Source organism: Haliotis rubra, unplaced genomic scaffold, assembly GCF_003918875.1.
Source record: "Haliotis rubra isolate DU_JTF1 unplaced genomic scaffold, ASM391887v1 Scf847, whole genome shotgun sequence".
NCBI classification, from domain to species: Eukaryota; Metazoa; Mollusca; class Gastropoda; order Lepetellida; family Haliotidae; genus Haliotis; species Haliotis rubra.
Genome location: NW_025767576.1, coordinates 347491 through 373401, shown reverse-complemented (window position 1 = coordinate 373401; position 25911 = coordinate 347491). Strand labels below are relative to the sequence as shown.

Sequence of the window (25911 nt, the reverse complement as noted above, 5' to 3'; positions counted from 1 at the left end):
GTCTACGGTCAAAACAATTAGTGTTCTGGAATCACCAAGCCTTCATCTACCATACTGGCAGAATTTGCACATTTTGGGAGCAAACTACTTAGGAAACTGCTGAAAAACATGGCCAAAAACTGAAAACAAAAATAACTGCCAAACGGTATGTTTAGCCCGTCCAGGCACAATTGTTGGGAATTCGATTGTGCATCTGTACAAGATATTTGGAAGTGTTGGAACAAGTAGTTCTTAAGATATTTGCTGTCTAACTTTGAAATTTTGGAATTAATTTTGAATTATCTCCCCTTTGCTATTGGGCCTAGAGCCTAGAGATTTTTAAGGGGAATATCTACACCTCGGTGCACATCTGTGTGATATTTTGTAAGCGATTCGGAGCATTGGTTAGGAGTTATGTTTGGTACAAAAATTGGCGGAATAGAGGCAAGGAGCCCTAATAAGATAACTTTAATATATTATGGTGCGGCACTAATTCATATCTTTCCAGTACCTAGACAGTCTTTCACAGAAAATACATCTCCATTTATCTTTTTACCTTGTACAGATATTGGGAACTTGTTTGGTGTTGATTTTATGATGCAGCATGTTTCAGATTCATGTTGGTTTTGTTTCAGAATCTAAACAACAGGAACCGCCAGTTTGCTCGGAACACAAGACAGAATCCAGGAGGAACTCGATATGGGTACGAGTGCCCGGAGGAGAGAGATTACTACCCATACTGGCACCCAACACCATGGAAGGTAGGCACCTGAATCAAATTCTCCTTGTTGAGGGTCATAAGGGACCGTTCATAATTCATGACTAGGGGGGTGATGATGATTTTAAGGGGGGTCACCCATTTTGTGCTGGGAGGTGTGTGGGGGAAGGTGGGGGTATCATCAGTTTTGTATGCACATACTAGGGGGGTCGTCTTTGATTTTTTACATGTCATGCAGGGGGCAGGGTGGGCTCACATACATTGTATATAATTTCTTTTTTGGTGGGGTAGGGGTGGGGGCTTTCACATTGTACATGCTCCTCCATAAAAATCATATCAGAGGATTCTGTATAAAGTAGATCTCCTGTTGAAGATAATGAATCAGATTAGATCCCCATAAAAGACAGTGATTCTGGGTAAAATATAAACCCAGGGAAGGGTAGGTTTTCAAGTACCTCATAGCTATCGCTAACCCATGCTTGTTGTGACAGTTTTGTTTGTTTGTTTGGTCAATCAATCCCTCACCCTTTCACTCAGTAATATTCCTGACCGCCTCCGTGGTGTAGTGGTAAGAGCGTCCTACCAGAGAGCAGAAGGTCGCTGGTTCGATCCCCTGCCGAAGTCAAACCAAAAGACGTTAAAATATGGTACTTGTTGGTCCCTGCCTGGCTTCGGCATTAATGGGTACAACAAGGACTGGTCGGCTTTGAATCGGTATAATGTGTCTGAGTGGGGTATTCATGCTTCACTGCGGCATAGTATCTCAGTGGGCTAGCACTATAAAACCAGCTTGAGTCTGGGCTAGTAATAGCAGCCGCACATACACATACACATGCATGCACATGTCGTCATATGAGCGAAATATTCTCAAGCACGACGTAAAACCCAATTTCACCTGACCTCAGTAATATTCCTGCTCCATGACGGTTGTCTAAGTAATCAAGTGTTTTGACTGAACTAACCAGTGGTTGACATCATGAGCACCAATCTATCATGGCATGCATCAACCATCAGCAAGCCTGGACATCCACTTCCATGCCATGCCTTTACAACTAGCATTGGTTGCTGAAGACTGATTCTAAACCAGATCTACATGGGTATCCTTGCTAGGAGTTAAAATGTTGATTCTTAGCTGTGGCATAATGGCATCTGAGTTTGTTGTTGGTACTTGGTCATGCCACCACTAATCAATAAATACAGTCAGATGACATGTGTCTTTGAACCCTAGTGACTATGAAATGATGTGTCCCTTTTACTGCCGACCCAGAATTGGTCTTCAGTAACGCATGCTTGTCGTAAGAGGTGACTAACGGGATCGGGTGGTCAGGCTCACTGACTTGGTTCACACATGTCATCGTATCCCAATTGCTTAGATCAATGCTCATGACGTTGATCACTGGATTGTCTGGTCAAGACTTGATTATTTACAGACTGCCACCCTATAGCTGGAATATTGCTGAGTGGGACATTATACAACTAAACTCACTCACTCCAAGCCCATGTTTGCTAAACTAAGCAACTCTTTTACTGCCATAGATTTATCCTGGTCCAGACTTGATTACTATGACCAGCTGTTAAATGACTGAATATCATCAATAAATTTGAAGATCTTCACGACTGACTCACCATAGCCAGCAGTTGTTAGGGAAGGGTTACTGTAGGCGTAGTCATGTTTGTTACCATGTTGTAGGTCTGCTTATGGTAATTCCTATTGATCAATTGATTTTGTGCAACAGCTGTCTCCTGGAATAAGAATAACTTTGAAATATGTGTTTTTTATGCATACAAAACACAACATGAATTTGTTAATAAAAAATAACGATATTTTTATTTATTTTTGCATTTAGGAATAAGAATTAATTTGAAATATGTGTTTTTTATGCATACAAAACACAACATGAATTTGTTAATAAAAAATAACGATATTTTTATTTTTTGCATTTAGGATAATCTTTTCATATACAGAAATACAATGGCTTCTAGTGGTGTAACAATACAGCACTGCGGTATTGTATCACTATTAGAGGCACATGATTCAGTACATACAATACATTACATTACAAGTTTTAAGTAAAAAATACATGTAAAAACTAAATAAAACTATTACATACACAAGGAACAAAGTGTCGCAATATCTATGATATTATGTATTCCCTTATAGGACCTGTGAAGATCCATGTTGGAATTGGTCTTCAGTAACCCATGCTTGTCGTAAGACTAATGGGATCAGGTGGTCAGGCTTGCTGACTCAGTCGACACATGTCATCGTATCAAAATTGTGTAGACCAATGCTCATGCTGTTGATCACTGGATTGTCTGGTCCAGACTTGATTATTTACAGATCACTGCCATATAGCTGGAATATTGCTGAGTGTGGCGTTAAACAACAAACAAAGAAAGTCATGTATATTCATATCATATTCTGGTGTCCCCGCCGCGGATGTTGCTGAAATATTGCTAAAAGCAGCGTAAAACTAAACTCAGTCGGTCAGTCAGTCAGTCATGAGTATGTTTGTGTGTATGATTAGCCATACCCTTCCGGCACGCCATACATTGCTTTGTAGATACAGGTGAGAATGCAATACATACACCCATCATTAGGGCCGCGCAATATAACCGGTTTACCGGTATTTACCGGTTCAAACATGAATACAATACGTATTGTGATACACTGATCGAAAACCGGTAATTTGACATGCATTCGGAAAACTTCGTAACACTCAGACATCTTCGGATATTTCCGTTTTTACGATTGTTCCTTTCCTTGTTTCATTTGTGCGAAACCTTATTTACATTTTTATTTTTTCATGATTAAAAGTTATTATTAAAGCCTAATCAAGCATTGTGATGTTGTTGTGTTTTTGCTTTATAAATCAAGCATTAACTCGATTGTAAGTAATTTTTTGTCAAAACAATTTCTTGCAATATATTGCAATACATATCGCAATACAAGCTTTCGCATTGCAATATATCGCAATATGAAAATTCCCTGCAATACCCACCCCTACCCATCATTAAGCAAATATGAAGTTTCACTAAACTATTTTTACTGCTTGATAACTTGGAAAATCAATTGATACACACACACATGCATGCATACACACACACACACAGAGTATCAAGTAGTTATTTCATTTCATCTTCGGTGTCCCCAGGACATAGCAGTGATGACCAATGATGCCCAGCGGTGCCTGTACTACAGAGCCCAGAGTGAGAACGTCAAGTCGCGCTGGGCCTGCGTCCTCCACAATGACAGCACCTCCGCTATACCCAACAACAAGGATGACTGCGAGGTAACTACCCAACCACCCTCTGACTTCATGTCATCATGATAGTCTTCTCCGAGACAAGTCATGTAGGGAGGGAATCAAGGAGTGACACTTTGCTTGTGTTGACGTTATGGTTTTGTATATCAGTGTATGGAAATGTACAATATTTTCACTCAATATATGACGGGCAAATCTTAGGGACTGGTAATGTTACTGCATGGGTGGGATGGGGCTCGATGGCATGGAAAAATGACAAAGGGTAAGAGGGAGTATGGTGCAATATAGTTTATCACAACCATGAAACGATGAAGTAAATATTGCTTAGCAATTCATCATTTATTACATGAGGTGTGTGCATGCAAGGGGAGGGAGGGCATTGAGTAAAAACTAAAAAGCATTATCTGGGGACCGGTTATTTAGGGGATTGATTGTCATGAGACTCACTAAGGGAAAACAATCCACTAACCAGTACGGAAAACAGGCAGTATGAATGTACCAAATATGGCTCATGGTGACTTAGAATTTAATATATATTATCAAGGGCTCTGTTCCCTAAGACATCTGTGCACTAATATGATTATAAGTTTCATACTTTAACACAGGCTTACAATAAGCTTAGTGGTAAGATTACTTTATGGGGACAGACTATGATATATTTTTAACCTTTTTGCCTCTGATTATTCTTATCATTATTCTTATCATGTTATTCCTATCATGTTATGAATAAACAGTTATCCCAAAACTCTTTTGCCAGCAACTTGAGACCAATGGAGTCAAGGGTCAGTGGAAGGAATTTCCTTCACATGGATTACCTCCCCCTGACTGTCGGGAGACAGATTTCTCTCGTGACAATCACCTTGGCAACGGCATTGGCGGTCACCCCCTACTGTATAACTGGACTGTCCCATACATCAGCCACGAGAAGTGTGCCATGAGGATCAGATACAATGTCTCAACCAATGACTACGACGGCTGGAACACAAATTCTAGTCAGAATGGAAACCCAACCAAAATCAATATGGCCGACAAGTATGGCTTCTCCACCGAGGAAGCAGCTGGAACAAGGGGTTACAAGTTTAAAAATAACCCAGAGGTGGTGCTGTTTGACGATGCAGACTTTGGTCTTCAGCTAGCCATCAACACTGCCGAATATGGCCGAGTATTTCAAGACAGGTGGGTTGTAAACTGGTGCGAGGGACATTTGCAGATAATGTCATTGTTATAACTTTTTAATCTGAAAGTAAATAACAATGGGTAGCAGTAATAACAATAATCAGTGTATCTTAGATAAAGGCCCAGACGCCCATTTACAACATTATGTAGGTGAGTGAGGAAGTAAATATTGGTTTGCTCCCATGCCGTTATCTTGCACCAAACATTGTGACATTTGGACCAGTCGTAGTTTTCATCAAAGAAACCATTTGAATGTACAATCGTACATGCCACCCAGTCTTTTCATATATTGAAACATTTAATTAGGCATCTTACTTATTCATAGAAGTTTATCCATAGAAGTTTGTTGATGTTTGTATGATGATGATGAAAATTTATGGCAGTGATGTTTGTTTTCAGGTCTCATACATTTGCAATACGTCCTCGTCCAGACCATATTGACAGCACGAGCACCATCCACAACTTAAACGTTCGGGGCAAACGCGGCAACATCGTGCAGGTGTACCCTTCTGTGGAGTACGACTTCGTACCCAACACGCTGGAGATGGGGACAGGGGAATATGTGCACTTCCAGTAAGAACTTTGTTGTTGATGTGGAATCATCCTTCATATCTCCAGGACCCTGATCCACTAAACGTTTGTAGCGCTACGACATTCGTAAGCCAGTGATAAACTATAGAATTACGACAGGTCGTAACGTTACGAACGCTTTGTGGCTCAGGATCCAGGGCTTTTATTTAGATAAATCCTACATTAAACCTGGATCCATTTCCGTGGTTCTTGCAATTGCAAATTACCCACCCTTGATTTTCATTTAAATTTTACTGACCAATCAAACGTCAACAAGGAAAGGGTAAGGGAGGTAACATGTATTAATTAGACACCAAAGCCACCACCTGGACATCAAGACATCCTCTCCACTGAAACAATGTTTAAGGACTTTCTTTTGTGTGTCAATCAGCATTTCAATGTTGAATTTGCCACTAACTCAATCATAATGAACGGGTCTGGTTCCTTTGTTGTTGATATTGTCTTCCCAACATTGAGTCTGGTTGTAACTCACATTCTGATTGGTACACAAGACCTAGTACTGTAACCAATCAAATTAAGGCAAGGACGGGTAGTTTTGGAGATTGTGAGAACCTGAGAAATTCTATGAAGTGTAGTTTTACCAACATCCTAACAATGGAGATATTGAGAATGACAAGGAATATTCTTAGGCTAATGAAAGTTAAAGGTAACATGCAACGTAAAACACAACTTTGCAGATTCTGATACCTTTCGATGCGGACTTACGAAACAAATCATCAAAAATGCAAATTCAACTTATAAAGTTGAAAAATAATGCGATGAAAAAAACCGCGAAATCGAGTTCAAACGATTCACTTTTCGGGAAAACTGGTTTCAACAGCTGGGCTGCGCTCATAGCATGTGTGCAGTGAAATAGGTTTGCGCCAACTTGGAAGGCGGGCTGTCGGTGAAGGCTTTGGTGTGAGCTATTTTCCTAATGTTTTGTTGATATCTCACAGAAGCGAGCTTTTATATGTTATGACAGTAAATAAACTGTTTATATAATTTCATTTGTCTATTTCACCACACGCGTTCGATACTTAAAAGCAATGTCATTATTTAGCGTTGACACAATTTCTAACTGTGATATAGATATGTCGTTGTCACAGACAAAACTCAATGTCTTGTTTTATTGACACCTGTGTGTCTGCCTGCCTGTCTGCTAATGACAATATTCAATACACAACTGCGATCACTGACCACATGCAATTTGAACTTAACACCAATCAGGCTATACACCATAAACAAAACGCATTGATTTATGGCCCTCGAAGTTCGGTCTCTGTCACATTATGTAATTACACAGACAGGCAGGTGTGATACTTGAACACATGACATGTTATGATGTCTGTTGATTGCAAAATGTTATACACAAAAAAATGAGCATGTATTTACAAAACCCAACATTTCTATATATACACACACAATGAGCCGTGGAGGGCATCTGCAAATGAACCAGCTGTCACACTTGAGTGCACACCCACCCACTCTGACTGGGTTTCGTATCCCGCTGCTTCGCTTCTTGGGAAGTAAACCCAAGTACAAAATATTGCACTTTTGATTTGCGATTGCGGCTTATAATTTTGTTTATATGTTTTTTCATAACCAGCAATGTATATTATATGTCATGAATAAGTGATAATTGTGTTTTAATTATGTTTGATTTTTTGGTTGCATGTGACCTTTAAGTTTGGGGGCATTTATGCATCAATCTAAATAATCATTTATGTTAGGATTAAGCATAAAACATTTGGGTAGATCAAATTATCAGATTTGGATTGAAGTTGTTTAGGTGGATTGGATTAATCGGAGAAAATAAATGGCAAAATTTTCAGGATATGTTTAGAATTTTGAGTGCATACATATTAAAGCAAATACTTTGATTTGTCAGGTGGACAGGCTCCAACACCAACAACCGAGGCAATGATGGAAACGGCCTGGCTGGCACAGACCGGAACAACATTGTTCTTCTGTCTTCAAAAAAATACCCAGAAGGCAGTGGGGCATCCTTTGGACCTGGAGTGAAACGGGGACATTTTGGTGTTAATTACCCAGAACATGTGACAAATGACACCTTTCTGGGTCTGGGAAAAGATGATGTAGAAAAACTGGCCCTCCTCAGCACAGGTAGAGTTTTGTTCTTCTTAGTTTAGATTGGCTTAATTAGTCCAGCCAGGCTAACTATATTCATGAAATATTGTATCTATTATAGTGGTGGTCTGATTAATTGAAATAATCGAAGATTGGTCGCAGTGCCTAAACGACCACGCAATCGATTGTGTTTTCTCAGAATCGAACACAACCAATTTTGGAACACTTGTTTGCATCAACAATATTTTACACAAGGTTGGTTTTGTCTGTGTCACTAAATTTACATTTCATAAGCACTACAAGCTAGTTCCAAGTCATGATTGAATTTATCTTAAAGAATCCAGGAAATCTGTGTTCCTAACATACTAATCATCCTTTAAATATGCGAAATTTGCCAATGGATTTTGGGCAATTTGCAAAACACCAAAATTACTACATGTTTTTTTCTTTTTTGTGTGTATGTGCATTAACAAAGATAACAGGAACATTTCATAAAAGATGCAAACCAATTATTTTCGATGATTGATCGGTTGTAATGAACCAATCATTAATTATGAGATTTTGACCAATTCCCAACACTAATCTATTAGTTTTGTTTGTCTGTTGTTTACCGCTGCACTGAGCAACATTCCAGCTATATGGCTATCGGTCAGGGACTTGCAAATTGAGGATCCAAGAATCTCCCAATCAATTATTTCAGAGCCGTTTATGGAAAATATGAGATCTATATAAACAATGAACTGTTTTGAGTACTGTAGGATTTGATAACAACTTCAATTAGAGAGTAGTTATTGAGCATGTAAGGTTCTTGTCAAGAAATTGTATAGAAAAATATGTATTATTTTAGGTTACTAGACATTCAACATTTTTGTTCTCTTCATTTGTGCAAACTGGACACATTTCTTTATAAAGTCCGGAATTTCTTCAATGATTGTACATTTCTCGCCTCTTGTAGGCCAGTTCGGTGGTGAGATGTCACAATTGGATGATGCAGGGACATACTTCAACCTTGACCCAAGGCAGATAACTCAGCTAGGAACCTACCACTTCATGTCCACCAGGAACAATGACTTCTCTAACCGGGACCAGAAGGCTCGCATCATGGTGTACCCCTACCCTGTGAGATACGAGGCCATCGGCTATATGGGCGGCAGTGTCACCCTGCCTAGTGGGTAGGTGTCATTAGGTGTCCTACTGACTGTAGATGGATAATGGGTAGGTGTCGATATGTGTTCTAGTGGTCTTCCTGCCTAGTGGGGTAGGTGTCATTAGGTGTCCTACTGACTGTAGATGGATAATGGGTAGGTGTCGATATGTGTTCTGGTGGTCTTCCTGCCTAGTGGATAGGTGTCATTAGGTGTTTTAGCATTGTCACCCTGTCTAGATGGTAGGTGTCATTAGGTGTCTTAGCAGTGTCACCCTGCCTTGTGGGCAGGTGTCATTAGGTGCATTAGCAGTGTTGCCCTGCTTAGTGGGCAGGTGTCATAGCAGTGTCACCCTGCTTAGTGGGCAGGTGTCATAGCAGTGTCACCCTTAGTGGGCAGGTGTCATAGCAGTGTCACCCTGCTTAGTGGGCAGGTGTCATAGCAGTGTCACCCTGCTTAGTGGGCAGGTGTCATAGCAGTGTTGCCCTGCTTAGTGGGCAGGTGTCATAGCAGTGTCACCCTGCTTAGTGGGCAGGTGTCATAGCAGTGTTGCCCTGCTTAGTGGTCAGGTGTCATAGCAGTGTTGCCCTGCTTAGTGGGTGGGTGTCATTAGGTGTCTTTGCAGTGTCATCCTGCCTAGTGGGTAGGTGTCTTAGCAGTGTCACCCTGCCTAGTGGGTAGGTGTCTTAGCAGTGTCACACTGCATAGGGGGTAAGTGTCATAGCAGTGTCACCCTGCCTAGTGGGCAGGTGTCTTAGCAGTGTCACACTGCATAGTGGGCAGGTGTCATAGCAGTGTCACCCTGCCTAGTGGGCAGGTGTCATTAGGTGTCTTTGCAGTGTCACCCTGCCTAGTGGACAGGTGTCATTAGGTGTCTAAACAGTGTCACCCTGCCTAGTGGGTAGGTGTCATAGCAGTGTCACCCTGTCAAGTGGGTAGGTGTCATTAGGTGTCTTAGAAGTTGCTCCCTGTCTAGTATATAGGTGTTCTAGTGATGTCTCCTTGCCTAGTTGGTGGGTGTCATTATGTATTCTACTGGATGTCACTCTGCGTAATGGGTAGGTGACATTAGGTGTTCTAGTGTTGTCTCCCTGCCAATAGTCTGTTTGTAGTGAAAAAGCATCGATGAATTTCACTTTAAACAAAAAAGTAAATCGGATAAAGTGAAATTAAGATTGCGTAATCCTCATAATTTTACCTTGCCAATTGAACATTAAAATCTCAGATTTTTATTCAAGGATAAACGTTGTTTATCCATTAAATGAAACACCAATAACAAGTACTGCACGTGCATTTGTTTCACTGTTCCAACTAATTCGCTTACCCCCTTGTAATACAAACCAATAATAGTGATTTGAAACTATGATCGTTTGTTAAACAACTTTTATCCTAAGGTGAATAAAATTTTGATATTTACATGTTCAATTGGCAAGGTAAAATTATGAGGATTTCGCAATCTTAATTTCACTTTATACGATTTACTTTTTTATTTAAAGTGATTTTCATTGGTACGTTTTCACTGCAAACAGACTATAGTAGGAACTTGTCATTAGGTGTTTTAGTGATGTCACTCTGCCAAGTGGGTAGGTGTCATTAGGTGTTCTTTTGGATTTCACCCTCCACTAGCTTCATTATTCTTTAAATTCAAAGCCATTATCTTTCAGATCTTCTTGCCAAAGAGTTGATCTGTCATAGTGCCTTAAGATGGGTTAATACAATTTCTATAAACTTTTAAAACTTGTCCTCGCAAGTCATCTCTGTTAAGCAGTCCATATATCTTCTCTTGTTTTTAGCAATGCCAAGGTTGAAGTGAGCCAAGGAGCCTTTGATGGACTGCAGAAACTGCGACTGGAAGAATGGAGTCGAGAGGAAGGAGACAGGCAGATGCAGGCTGCACACCAGACTATGAATGTAAGCAGACATTATGGATCTGGGTCGATACCAAAGATGTTTGTGAACACCATGGTTTAAATAGGGATGCTTTTGTTAAAGAATTGTTAAAGATTCTTTCCATGGGAAGTAATAACCTGGGAAGAAACTTCAAGTGGAAATTGTTTCCAAGTATTTTACATCCACAGGCCGTTTCTTTAATATTTTCTGTCAATTTTCGTTCCACTGGAAACTATTTGGCCTGGAGACATAATCATTAACACTTTTGCCAACATCGCTATCAGACCAAGTGTACAGTATGGTTTAGCCATTACCATAGGTGTTTCTACTGTCCTCCTTTGGGGAAAAACGGGTGTGGTGGGATAGCCTAATGGTTAAAGCTTGCCACACTGAAGATCCAGGCTTGATTCCCCATATGGGTACAATGTGTGAAGCCCAGTTTTGAGATCCCCCCACCGTGATGTTGCTGGAATATTGCTAAACGTGGTGTAAAACCATACTCACTCACCCTTTGGGATAACCAAACAACAGTTGATTAGCAAGATGACTTGCAATGAAAAAAACATGCAAAACTTAGAACTCCATTACAGCATTCTAGCAGTTTGGACATATTTTCATGGCTTTGTTTTCCTGTTTCAGCTCGGCAGTGACTATGTCAGCAACTTCCTGGTGGTGTACCCACAGAACCAGATCACCACAGACGACAATACGTTCACAATTGAGCTGAAGGTTGACAGTGGCAGCAGTGACATCGTCGTCTACAGGTCCAACGCCGACAACTTCGCGACGTGGACACGAGTGGATGCCAGTATCGATGGCAACATGGCCAAGTTCCAGTCCCAGCGTGGGGGCGTGTTTGTAGCACGAAGTTCCAGCAACATCGGCATGGTCGTCGGGATAGTCATCGCATGTATCGTCATTGTCATCATCGTCATAGGGACACTGGTTTACTTCAAACTGCACCCGAAGAAATGGCAGAGTGTTAAAAACAATGCCAAATACATTCAGAGGTCTACTCAGAGCAAAGTGTGAGGAGTATGTAGAAGCAAAGAAAACAATCTCTGATCAAAATGCGCAATTTGAAATCCACTAAATTTTCAAGACAGTTTATAATTATGATACTAAAAAGGAGTAAAGGACTATGTTATTCTTTTCATATTGATATAGTAACAGATTATTGAAGATCTGTAGTAATTTGAAAGATTAGCATAGTCCGTAACTATTTAGTAGTATATTTATATTTTTAGATAGGGATTCAAGGCTGCAAAGTAGTGAACACATTGGGTGAATAGAAAATTGACAGAACGACACTCTTATCAAAACCAAACAAAAGTTACATCTGTTTCAATTTCAAGGGGTTAGGAGTAGACTTAGTTCAAACCTTCTCTTAATAATAGTTACTAGATAATTATGTGCCCCTTCTACACTGCTGTTTTCGGTGAAAAAAATTGGTAAAGTCCACAGAAAATTCCAACTGATGTAAACATTTAGTGAAAGTAGATTGGTGTAGAAGGTGGTCGGGGACCTTGTTTGAGAGCTCGGTGCCAAATTACAGCAAATTTGATACTTAATATTGTGATGCACTAGTGCCTAAATGCACCCTCGTCTTAGCCGTCTTTGATGGAAGTATCAGGTCTTGACCATTATCATCCTCGATAATCTCCAGGGTATATGTTACGATCACTCTCCACTATACCCAGGATGCATCCACGGCTTGGGGCGATGATTTTATTACCTCCCTTGGCTGGCTTTTTATCATATCAAGTGCCTATGCTGGGAAGTTGAGCGAACCAATCACAACTCACTTTCGCTACTCAAATTATCTAACCGTTTAAACTTGGCAACACAATTGATGCAGAGGTACTCTGAAAGAAGTAGAAGGAGGTCTTTCATATAGTTTTTAAAGTTTCACATCTGTGAATTTGTCTTTATTATTTCCAAAAAAATCTGTGTGGCACTGCGAACAAACTTTCGCGACTGCGACCGCTATCTTTGACACTGGCAAGCTTGGCTGTAACGGCGGCTTAGCTGATTGGCTACTGTGAGAATGCGGAGCCAGCCAAGGGAGGTAATAAAATCATCACCCCAAGCCGTGGATGCATCCAGGGTATAGTGGAGAGTGATTGTAACGTATACCCTGGAGATTATCGAGGATGGACCATTATCACCACAGCAAAATTTATCTATTACTGCCCCGAGGCCAATATTTGACCTCACTTCTGCAGCAGCTGTCCGTATATTTAACTGGGAACATTTTGTTTTTCGCAGTTTCTTGCAGGTTCTTACTCGTAGGCTCATTTGATGTTTCATCAGCTAGTCCTCAATCTCCACGTCTACCACAGAAACTCCACACTATTATGATTACAAATACTCACTTTTCAGTTTTACATATCAGCTTTTGTAATATATGTTTGTATGTATGATGCATCTTTCTAATCATTGAGAATCTTGTTCATATTCCATACAAATTCCACTTCATATCTGACAGAAAAATATGGATGTGTCATCATAATCATATTTGACAGTGAATGAGAACAAAAATATGATATTTTTGCAACATTATTTCACAGTTGATTGAAATGACATTAAATAGGACATTCCATCTGTGGAATATTGTACATCCTATATCTATACAACTTATTTCAGAAACAAATGATGCAACACTTTCTACACGTTTAATGTAGGTGGTTATTTGTGAATATCTGGACTTTGATGTCAAGCTCCAGATCAATAATATATTTAAAACAATGATTGTATTTAACCCTTGGGAATCTATGCACAATGTTTCTCCGTCCTTGGTAAAGGCAACTTAATTGGTGATATTTTAGAAACATGCTTGAAGTGTTGAAGTGATACTGCATGGGTTGCTGGTCAATCCAAGAAGTTTTCTTCAAACCTTTTTCCCCTTTATTTCAGGAGCTATATGTAGCAAAGTCACCTGAAGTTCTGTAATTCATTGTGAGGAGTTGCATCATTTTAACATTTTGGGTTAATTCCCAGTTCATCCGTTATGTTGCTGTTTGTCGGCGCCATACCAATGTTCATGGGTCTCACCAAAGTGGCGCCTGATACAACTGGAATACTGTTAAAAGCGTCAGAGACCTCACTCCTTTATTTGAGCTCCTAGTCATCCCTATAAGAAGGAAACTGAATTGAAAATAGAAATAGTACGTCCTTGATCATCCTGTCTATCAAAATCCATCTCATGATGCAGGGATGCATCCAGCTGGGCCAACATGTTTTCAGGGATGGCAATTTTCCGCTGATCCGCGCATTTCCGCTGATTTTATTTCAAATTGTTCAATTGTGAATTGTCTAAATCCATTGAGAAACCCTCAACTCGATGAGACAATATTAAGTTTTCAGCTGAAAATAGATTTTCCTGTTGCCATCCCTGTGTTTTACGATATTAATCAAGTTTATGACCTCACTATTTGAGCACTTCAGGAAAAGTTTTTCACATGATCATGCTCTTCAGGAAAAACTCATGAATTCTGAGAAAGCAACCAGAACGTTCGATTTTGACCATAGATACCTTGGGATATTGCAATTAGCTGATTGTTTCTTTTCAAGATACAAGCCACAGTATGTGATTGACATTGATTACTGAAGTATTGTTCATATTGCTATATTTGTTCAAGTCATATCTCACACTATGTACCATGTGAACTATGTGTGAAATTTGGTGCACTGATATTTGAATTTACGGAAGGAATGTCACAACTGCGTATATCCCACAATACTGCGGCCATGATGCCTCCCTGGTTACGATATAGAGCCTTGGAATTGTAAATTCAGGTAATCTGAGTCAGTTTTTCTAAAATTATTTTGAGAAATAAATATTAAACTGGATTATCAAGGCTGCTTTCAAGATAATCAAGAATCAACTCTGAGGTTTCTTTGATGTGTAATTTACCACATCTCATCTTATCTGTTCACTGCAATACTGTTTTGAATACTGTTACCATGGTTACATGAAATCAAATCAGCATTCATTTTGTTTGACATTCATGCTTGTGATATATATGACATTTACACATTTGTACCATTACTGCTGGTTCAGTAATAAACACACCTTGATTTTGTAATTTGTCTGTTTATTTCATAAATAAATAATCTTAATGTATAATGCGTGATACATTTTACTTTGGGCACAGAACATCAATGTGGAGTTCAAAGCGTATGCTACAGAATGTTACACTCTTGTTCAGCTGAAAGAAAATGGAAGCTACTTTGTGTAGCTTTTATAAATATCACATTCAAAGTCACAAAGCATTTCACAAAATACATTTTCATATATTATTTATTTATTTATTTATTTGTTACTTTTTATTCCAGCTGCAGCCACTGTGTACTGGTGAGTGAATAATGTTTTATGCTAAGTGAGCAATATCACATCTTTATCGCAAAATGCAAAGTGACATTGAATCTGCATTTGTGACAATCAGCACTCTACATATCTGGTCCAACATCTGGGCTTCTACATCAGTCGCGTCCATCCAAGTTCCATTAACATGCCTCACTTGGTACTCATTTGGACCACCAGATCCCTAGTTGTAACCATGGAAAAACTGGCAAATGCTAATACAGATTTAATGTTCCATAAACTCAGAACTAATGGTCAGCATGTGAGTGAGTGAGTTTAGTTTGACGCTGCACTCAGCAATATTCCAGCTATATATAGCGGCGGTCTGTAAATAATCGAGTCTGGACCAGACAATCCAGTGATCAACAGCATGAGCATCGATCTGCGCAATTGGGAACCGATGACAGGTCAGCATGTGAGCAGAGGAACCAGAACAGTCACTGGTCAGATCAGCCATTACAAACATGGGGTACACGCATACATCGTCCACTAGGTCAACTGAAGCACACATAAAATCCTGATTCCTGCTATCCAGTGTAGCCATAATAAGCACCTTCTATCAGTGCACGGTCTGGATCCCGTGATCCTTTCCTCGGCTGCCTTCCAACTGGTTCCAAGTCTTTGTAACACTTGTCAAACACACTGTCCACCACCTGGCTGGCCTCCTCATGAGTCACGTTCCTCACCATCAACACGGACATGATGGCTTTAGACTTGACGCACTCCTGCAACACATATAGTTTGTTAAAGCTGCATTCAGCAATATTAGACACAGGTCTGTAGATACCTGAACCAGGACCAGCGATTGACATCATGAGCATTCATTAAGCAATTCATTCTCTTCCCACAGAGGTTATTTGTCATATCTTCCCTCGAACCTCTGTTCCTAATATCGCCATATTTCCACGGTTCTCGTAAAATCCCCTAGCGGCAAAAGATCGAACATGAATTATCTCCCTTCTTTCTATCCAATCAGAACACGTGTTACATCGACTTAGATTCAACTTGATTAACACAAGCAAATGTGGGGCCACAAATATCCCCCATCTGCCGGGACTTGTGTTGATGTTACACACACAGGCGTTTAATGGCTAGCTTGTCCGTTGTCAGCGAGGGCTGATGGAGACGCCACTGATCCGCCATAACATGACTGAGTTCTGTCTAGAAGAAACGTTTGCGCTGGTCGCCGCAGGGGAAGAAGTTTAGTTTTCTCGCCGTCACGGAAATTACCGGGGCCTTTGCGAATGATCACTTTTGAAACAACATCGCTGATTGCACAACTAAATCTGATTGCCTCAATCACGAGTCTTGAGCAGCTCACACCATGAAAGGGGCTGATATTAGAACAGAGGTTACGTAGGAAGATATGATAGGAGTAACCTCTGTGGGAAAAAGAATGTAAGCAATTGGGATACAATGAAATATGTCTATGTCTGAGCCTGGACTGAGTTTAGTCTTATGCCGCTTTTAGCAATATTCCAGCAATATCAAGCTTGGGGACACCAGAAATGTGCTTCACATTGTGCCCATGTGGGGAATAGTACCCGGGTTTGGGTGTGACGAGCCAACCCTTTAACCACTAGGCTACCCCACTGCCACCAATGAGCCTGGAGTTAATCAAACCTGGACTAGACAATCCAGTGACTGACATCATGAGCATCGATCAACGCATTTGGGATACAATGACATGTATCACTATGTCTGTGAGCCTGTAATTAATCAACCAGGACTAGACAAGCAAGTGATTGACATCATGAGCATTGATTGATGCAGTTGGGACATGCATCAGTCAAACCAGCAAGTCTTGACCACCTGATCCTGTTTATCGCCTCAAATGACAAGCATGGTTGGATGGAGATCCATTCCATGGACCAGGACTTGGCAGAAACTTTGCAGGAATATATATTGCACATCCTTCCTTTAGTTAAATCATTGCACCATGGGAAATTCCGTTACTCCATAAACAATTTCAAGTTACCCAAATATTTAATATTCCAGGTGACTTAACCTGAAATGGTGTTTACCCAAAGCATTCCTACTTCCATGCTAAAAGAACAGATTAAGAATAAGCTGCATATTTAATAACAAATACTTTAAAAGAATGTGTTTTCAGTAGCTTCAATACATTAATCGCGAATATATATCTGAAAAAAAACAAACAGTTGTGTGTTTGATATTCTTCATGAAGGTTCCATCAAGGTATGATGACATGGACATCTACGTTAATCAACTCTGACCACCCTATCCAATTGAGACGATGGGCATTACAAATTTTGCATAACAAACAAAATCAAATAGGAAAAGGGAATACCAATCAAACAGGAAAGCATAAAATCAAAATAGAAAAAATCAAATGCAAATGCAATTTTTTTTTAATTGTTTCACACTACAAACCTGATGCCTCTGCTTGATGTTGATTGGGGAAGCATCTCCAGATGACACAGCTGCCATGAAGGAACAGTGCATGATGTTGGCGGCACGAATCTGGCACAGAGACAAGCAATCATTCCAACAACCTGGCAATATGGATGTGTTCTCAATCCAACATTAATCATGTCGTACACTGACAGTATTCACATCACCTCCAAAAAGTGTAATCCTTGTACACATGACAAATAATACATTAATAATTCCTAAAACAACCCAGCTGTCTTTCATATGTTCTCAAATCTAGTGTTTATTTCATGATTTACATTTCAAATTGTATTCCACCCATATAATTGAGGTCTGTATATACATTGTTATTGAGACTGGACCAGACAATAGTGATTGTTATCATATACCTATCAATAATAGGGACCATTTTGCACATACAATACTGGCTGTCGGCATATGTCTGTATTGACCACCCGGGCTGAAAATGCATATCAGCCATATGAGCCCTTGGGCCGAAAATCCATATCAGCCGTATTGCCCTCTACTAAACTGGTACAGAAGGAATACACGCAAAACGTCAATGGTCAGAACCTGGTTTATTTTAGAGCTACGTCTCTTGCATCGTCTGCTCGAAATGGTGAAAGTATGAGTTTTTTCTTCTTACCATTTTTTAACTGTATCAATATTTACAGATGAGGTATATGATAAAAAGGTTAGGATATGACAGTTTCCCTTTCACCAGTCATATCAGCCCTCGACTACCATATCGGTCCTCGGGTTCATATGGTAGTCTCGGGCTGATATGACTGACGAAAGGAGAACTGTCATGTAATAACCTCTTAATATTGTGACGATTAATCCATGATATTGACATCTGATGAGAGCGATGGGGTAGTCTAGTGGTTAAAGCGTTGGCTCGTCACGCCAAGACCCGGTTCGAATCCCCACATGGGTACAATGTGTGAAGCCCATTTCTGGTGTCCCCACGAAAAGCGGCATAAAACCAAACTCAGTCAGTCAGTCAGTCAGACAGACATACGATGACATCCAATCAACAAAATGCTCAAACCCCACCAACTGATCTAGTCGATCACTTCTAACCGTGTAGTTCTAACCCATCATCCCAAAAAGGGCAAATCTACAGTGGACTAATATAACTGAGCTGTATCATCACAGTACAATCGTAGCTTCAGTGTCACAGTACCTCAGAGCAGGCAAGATGGCGAAGATTTTCGAAGTTAACTTTTGCTCTGCATGCATCAAATGCGTGGATGAACTCGTGAGCCAAGACATTACAGCAGATGCTTCTCTTAGTAGCATTGTTCTGACACACCACAACCTGAAAACAACAAACATCAGCATCAAAATAAGGCCAGATTGTTTCAACACCTGGTTTACAAATTGTCAGCTCTAAATTATTTAAAACACTAGAATTAAAACCTGCTGAAATCTTATTTTAAACATTTCAAAATAAAACAAATTAAATCGTCATTCCTCCCACCCCAATTTCTCTGAACTCAACATTTTGTGGATATCAAAAACATACCTGCTTCTGATTTATTGTTTTTCAGATTTTCTTAGCCTACCAAACTGAATTTGGGAGACAAAATTCTGTTAAACAAAACAAAGTAAGTCTGAAATATACATATAGAGAGAGTTTATACGCATAATGGCCTCATGGCACAGAGTACGAAAAATACATAATTGTTTGTTTGTGCGCATTCAATACATATACATAAATACAGTACATCAATAAGCAGTCAAACAGGTAGATTTTTCTTCAGATAGATTGCTAGACTTTTAATAACATTCACATTTTTGGTGCATAACAACTGCTTAAACTTAAAGACAGATGGATGTATATGATAATATCCAGGTATAAACTGCATCCGACTTGTATGGTAATAAGGACATACTAATAAAAAGTGGTATTCGTCTTCTACGACATCTAAATGACACTTGATACATATTGCTATAGTATTATCGACATTGTCTTTATTGAAACACAACTGTTGGACACCCAATTTGTGCGATAAGCAACGAAATTTACATAAAATACGCCTCAAGTCTCTATTAGTGTACAACGCAGTTATATACACTCTGTTAAGGCTGAAATAACTTTTCACAATAACCATGATAACAGAGTGTTGATTCATTCTGAATATTAATGATTTGAGCTTTCAGATTGTCAACTGAGAGTATTCATTTTATTGAGCTGATTTTCCCTTAACAAGTAACATAGGCAACTGGGTATCTTAGCTAGTCTCCTATACATACAGACATGGAGGAAAGGTTATTGGAACAGGTGGTATATCAACCTGATCTTGGGTCTACCTGCATTACCTACTTGGTTTGTGGTTGGATCAAATCCCCCATTGACCCGCTCACGGCACTTTTCACAGGAGACATGACGCGTCAAGTCCACTGCACTGCAACAAAAAAATAACACATCAGACATACACTGTCATTCAAGCAACATTGCAATATTTTTATTAAAAACAATCACAGTCCCATTTGGCATTTCTAGTCTTGAGGTAATTATTAACTAAGATAGAGTCATAAATCCTGGTGTGAAATGGTGAAAGTATTAGATGTTTTGTAACATGTATGGCAGTGTGGCAAGAGAGGAATGAGTTGCAAATATTCTGCAAAACAACACTGATTAAAGGATTAACCAACACTGTTTAGATGAGATCTTTAAGTTCTATCCTTAATCATGTCAAACAACCGCACTAAATTCATAGTGTATGGCAGGCATGCTGGAAAAGTCCACACAACTGTGAAAATATATAGCTAACTCACCATCCATGGCTTTTCAGGGCTCTCATCATTAACTTGACCAGGGGGTCTGAAACAGTTTTCAAGCATTTGCAAATATCACAATCATTAGCATGATTACTCTATGGTAGTATATGTTGAATCAACATGTGTTTCCGTAAAATGAAAAGAAATGTCTTCCAATATTCATCTGTACCTTCCATAATATGATCTTTCTCTCAGTTCTGATAATCATGATAATGACAGAGACTGAGTCTCTTTTGATTTTCCATTGAACAGTGAAGAAAGGGCAGACAATCGTGGAACAATTAATATTGGACTTAAAACCAGTATCCAATATCCAATTTTATTAGATATTTTGAAAAGAGTTCCTTCTGTTCCCCGAACTCTAAACCAAACTCTAAACATAACCCTAAACCTAGCCCTAACTTAAATTTTGGACTTTTAATCATTTTTTGTGAGTTCTCTAGTAATTGTTGTGTTAAGTTTCGTTTATAATTCTAGAATATTTATACATATTATTTGGGATGGGAGAACGTGAGGAACTCTTACCGACACAAATATTGACAAGTAGGATCCGAGCACAGAACGGTTTAGTGAAATCCATTCATATTCACGCCAATTTCACGGCCCTTCGAATTTCACTGAAACATCCTGTGATCCGTTTTCGCCAAGCACTTAATGCTGAATATTGATAAGAGAGTTGTCCCCCTTGGATGATGTTTTGCCCTTGGACGTGCAACGATCATGATCATGATGAAACTATTCCAGTGACAACAGCCATTGATATTACACTTGATTTACGCTATATATAGTGTCTGTACAACTAGTAAATGCGATAATTCACTGATATAATAAGATATAATTGCCACAATGTTCTCACTCACGATTTTCAATACACCAAGCAACGTTGGTCTCGCATTTTAGTTTCTGGCCTGTTGTTCGTCCTTGCCACATGGATTTCCAAAATGACGGCTTCTCCTCTGGAATGCCCCTCTCTGGGTAGAAATAAAACCCATAGTCATCATCTTTTGTTCCTTTGAACTTTGTGTGTTCGCTGGGCTTACTTGTGTCCTCTGTCGATGTTTGGCCATGTGAATTCGACGCCATTTTGGATAACTTTCTTTCCCGTGGTTCAGAAGAGTTCTTCGTACTGACTGGGCACCTGTCTATTCGGTTTGTCATAGCAGTGTGTAACATTAGTGGAACCAGTTACATCTTCACGGGGTTTTTCACTTTTTTCCCTTGCCAAGCAAAACAAATTTTCTAAATGGACAAAAAAGTGCAAAGAACTTATTTGATATATTTGATATTACTTTTTTGCAGGACCTACAGTGCATGCAAATGTGGGTGATTGTTTCTGTTAGTCCTGTTTTAAAGTTAAATGTTTATTTTATAGCGCTAGCGCACCGAAGAAGTATGCCATAGTTTACATGGATACCCCCAACTTGAACACAATTAATTCTCAATCTGTGTCATGTTTGTTTTAAAAATATAAACTTACTTACCATCACCTTTTGGGGCAGACATAGTCACAAATTTGTGTTGTACTTGTAGGAATACCTCCAACTCCTAAACTCAATTCTAAGAACCAATACCTAAATATGTATTCAATTTATTAAACTTTAGAAAAATTACCAAAGATAAAACAACTTTGTACATGTTTTGATAACCTCCTTTCAAACTATTTCAGGGATGGTGGGGTAGCCTCATGAAAAGCGTCCGCCCGTCATGCTGAAAATCGGTTTAATTTATTCCCCACATGGGTACAATGTGTGAAGCCCATTTATGGTGTCCCCCACTGTGATATTGCTGGAATATTGCTAAAAGCGGCATCTGTGAGAGTTTATTAAATAATGATGTTTTAGTCTCCAATGCTCGGAATAATATATTATTGTGGAATGTGACATATTTTCAGATTTGGGTAGTTCTAAGATTATTATTGTAATATATGTATGTAACACACAAAATAAAATAATTCACATCTCTCAATAGGACATCAGCTGTATTTCTGAGTTAAGAAAGAAAGCAACTAAAATAATAAGTTCTAACTTGTTAGGGGTCGTTGTTGGCACGGATACTACAGATGTGTACCCCAGGTACATTTTCTTTATTTGGAACTATCATGATGTATTAAAAGCATTTGATTGCGTTATATCAGAAATTAACATACTCAGTAACGACTAATTAGTGATGCACAATACCATTCCAAATCATATGAACGGGAACAACTATATACCATACATTTTGGTTTTGAGATGTGGAATATGGACTCGTCCGTCGTTTCTGTCTTTTGACTAAATTGTTCAGGGTACATTTCTGTGTACAGAAACATACTCTGGGGTACATATCTGTAGAACCTGTGCCGATAACAACCCCTTCAGCCTAACGATTCTCCTTTAAAATATCAATTTCTATGTTCAGCCCACCAACTACAATCGCTGATGTTGAGAGTGAACAGGGCCTGGAATTCGTTCATACCAGGTTTTATGGTCTGTTTCATTACAAGTGTTTTTATCATGTTATTTGTTAGTACTGCATCGTATGTCATTTAAGCTACTGGTAGTGATGTGCTTGTATATTTCTGCTCATGTTTGTCAAGAAGCTGAGATTTAGTGATCAGATGTAACTCAAATTTCCATTAGGATACTAAAGTGATATCTTAAAGAGATGGGGCAGTGGGGTAGCCTAGTGGTTAAAGCGTTGGCTCGTCACACCGAAGACCCGGGTTCGAATCCCCACATGGGTTGGGTAAAATGTGTGAAGCCCATTTCTGGTGTCCCCCGCCGTGATGTTGCTGGAATATTGCTAAAAGTGGCGTAAAACCAAACTCAGTCAGTCTTAAAGAGATAATGTCATAAACTTGTTGCTTAATTTTCAGTTATTAACATGTTTCTAATCTTTAGCACATGTAGAATATGTCAGTCTTTCATAAACATAATTATTTGAAGACACCAGTGACTATTTCCAAGGTATCTTAGATAAGACATCTAATCTTGATGTGTCCATGTATACCTGGTACTTCAGGAATTACTGCCATCAGATACTAACCTCTTTGTGAACACACTTCCATGAAAGACTGCATCAGGTGAAACCTAAATGAACACTGACCTCCCAATGTAAAGGTGAGGTGAGGTGAAATGGGGTTTTACGTCGCACTTAAGATTATTTTGCTCATATGACGATGAGCATGTGTGTGTATGTGTGGCTGCTTGTACTTGCCAGGACTTAAGCTGATTTTATAATGCTAGCTCATTGAGATGCCATGCCGCAGTTAAGCATAAATACCCAACACAGACACATTATACCAGTCCTTGTACCATTAATGCAGAGCGCCAGGCAGGGACCAACATGTACCCTATTTTAATGTATTTTTGGTATGGTGAGCGGATGCTCTACCATTGGTATGGTTCCCAATGTACCCAACCTTCCGCTCTCCAGGCGGATGCTCTATCCACTACATCAACATTCAGGAGGTGGTTCCCAATGTAAAGGAAGTAATTGCATGTATTCATGTGCCACCAGCATGGTTTATGGTGTAGAAAAGATGGATGGACAGAACTAATTTCAAAATAGTTGATCGCGTCACGATATGGCACACAAAAATAAGGAATATTGCCGATGGTGGCGTTAAATAATAACTCACTCACTCAAATAGATGATTTTAAATCAACATTCAGCTTGGAAGTCAGCGTTTCCTGTATGATAGCAACTGCAAGTTTGTTGTAGTTCTTGGCGATGTAATTGTATCAGAGTCAACTAATACTTAGTCACATAATTAGAGTCACATTGTTTTACGCGTTTCCACTCAATCAAAACAAAGATACAAACAAACTGAAAAGCATTAATTTTATTAAGTATTAATATTTATGTTTTTCAATACATTTCATTTTATTTTATGTATTCAACAACAACAGCTGGTTAAAAACACCAGATACCATATAATACGGTCTCTGAAAACATCAACAAAGTTAACAAGAAGACATGGTCATCAATATCCCCCGCCAGTGTTCCGTTCCTATTTGGTTCCTGTTTTTTAACTCCACCACAACATTCATATCCTGAAAACAAATACCACATTTGGTTTCCCTGTCTATAATGGTTACTGAGAAAATCTGTTCCCATTGAGGATAATGTGCAATAAGCCAATAAAAGCAAGGGCCATAACTCTGTAAAGAATCGCTGTTTTTAACTCCTGTTTTGAACTTCATCAAGGCATTCATATCCTGAAAACAAATACCACATTTGGTTTCCCTGTCTATAATGGTTACTGAGAAAATCTGTTCCCATTGAGGATAATGTGCAATAAGCCAATAAAAGCATGACAAGGGCCATAACTCTGTAAAGAATCGTTACACGGTTTCCTGTTTTCGAACTTCATCAAGGCATTTGTGTCCCGAAAATACATAACACGTTTGGTTTTCCTGTCTAACAATTTTTGAGAAAATCTGTTCCCATCATCTCGGAGGTATGGAGCTCGAACACATATCACTTTGTGGCGGCGGATTATAAACATGATAAATAACATACATTTTACAGCTTATACTTCATTTTTAGTGGTCTTTCATTATGGAGGGGAGATGAATATGGGGGATGAAAATAGAACACACCAGAAGTAGGTGGCTTAAACCTAATAAAAATTAATAAAATATAATTAATAAATTCACAACAAAACATAATGAAGTATTCGAATATTAGAAAATAACAGCATGTCAAATAATTCATTTATTGGGGAATGTTAATATGTTCATACCTTACAAACTGGTGAAGCTTGATGAGACATTCATAATAAGCACATCATGTACTTGAAAGCTGAAAAGACCGTCGGGGTAGAATAGGTCTTCAGCAACCCATTCTTGTCATAAAAGGCGACTATGCTTGTCGTAAAAGGCGACTAACGGGATCGGGTGGTTAGACTCGCTGACTTGGTTGACACATGTCATCGGTTCCCAATTACGCAGATCAATGCTCATGCTGTTGATCACTGGATTGTCTGGTCCAGACTCGATTATTTACAGACCGCCGCCATATAGCTGGAATATTGCTGAGTGCGGCGTTAAACAACAAACAAAGAAAGTCCCATGTAGCCATGTATATTCATATCATAAGTATGTTTGTTGGTATGATTATGAGTACGGCGTAAAACTAAACTAAACTCACTCACTCACTGAAAGCTGAAAAAGATTCACAATTCTTTTCCCATATTTATTATCGTATTTTTCTCACCAGTTTATGAAGAGATTCATGTTTGGATACTTGCATTCCAAATTAAGGCAAATTAACATTTTAGTAAATTGTTTGTATTCCACTGCAGGGGGCGTTAAAACCTGCATATTACAACCATACAGAACTACCGATTTGTTTTCCGAGATTTAGCAGTAGGAAGCAACTAAGTTGAAATGTCAAATAGAACAAAGAGACAATTATCTCTGCACTTTCTGTTCTTCAGGTGAAGAAACTTCACTGGTTTTGGCAGTGTCCATTTATAGATTTATTTTAAAATAACTTCCATGGATGGTTGACACAGACATGTGACCATATGTTTAATCTAAAGCT

The 25911-nt window shown here is 39.1% G+C and overlaps 2 protein-coding genes across 2 annotated transcripts in view; one reads left to right on the top strand and one right to left on the bottom strand.

Annotated features, from left to right (window-relative positions):
- The window catches only part of LOC124262595 (protein DD3-3-like), a 32790-nt gene extending 20210 nt beyond the window's left edge, over positions 1-12580 (top strand). Inside the window, exons 6-13 of the mRNA XM_046697093.1 lie at positions 615-740; positions 3853-3990; positions 4721-5139; positions 5539-5712; positions 7601-7836; positions 8756-8972; positions 10739-10856; positions 11475-12580. Coding sequence (XP_046553049.1) covers positions 615-740; positions 3853-3990; positions 4721-5139; positions 5539-5712; positions 7601-7836; positions 8756-8972; positions 10739-10856; positions 11475-11867 — 1821 coding nt within the window. The 3' untranslated portion in view covers positions 11868-12580. The remainder of the gene's footprint in view (positions 1-614; positions 741-3852; positions 3991-4720; positions 5140-5538; positions 5713-7600; positions 7837-8755; positions 8973-10738; positions 10857-11474) is intronic.
- Positions 12581-14911: 2331 nt separating this feature from the next.
- Positions 14912-21633, bottom strand: LOC124262598 (mitochondrial inner membrane protease ATP23 homolog). Its single transcript, XM_046697102.1, has 6 exons — positions 21243-21633; positions 20380-20425; positions 19925-20006; positions 18782-18916; positions 17596-17685; positions 14912-15926 (listed from the first exon to the last, which is right to left on the bottom strand). The coding sequence occupies exons 1-6, from the start codon at positions 21553-21555 to the stop codon at positions 15729-15731; spliced, it is 864 nt and encodes a 287-aa protein (XP_046553058.1). The 5' UTR covers positions 21556-21633; the 3' UTR covers positions 14912-15728.
- Between the last annotated feature and the right edge of the window lie 4278 nt (positions 21634-25911).

Excerpts from the sequence above, each read along its gene's own strand:
- LOC124262598 (XM_046697102.1), bottom strand. The coding sequence starts at position 21,555 with ATGTTACACACTGCTATGACAAACCGAATAGACAGGTGCCCAGTCAGT. Across the intron at positions 20,007-20,379 it reads GCCCTGAAAAGCCATGGATG|TGCAGTGGACTTGACGCGTC; the intron begins GTGAGTTAGCTA and ends TTTTTGTTGCAG. Across the intron at positions 15,927-17,595 it reads ACATCAAGCAGAGGCATCAG|GAGTGCGTCAAGTCTAAAGC; the intron begins GTTTGTAGTGTG and ends TATGTGTTGCAG.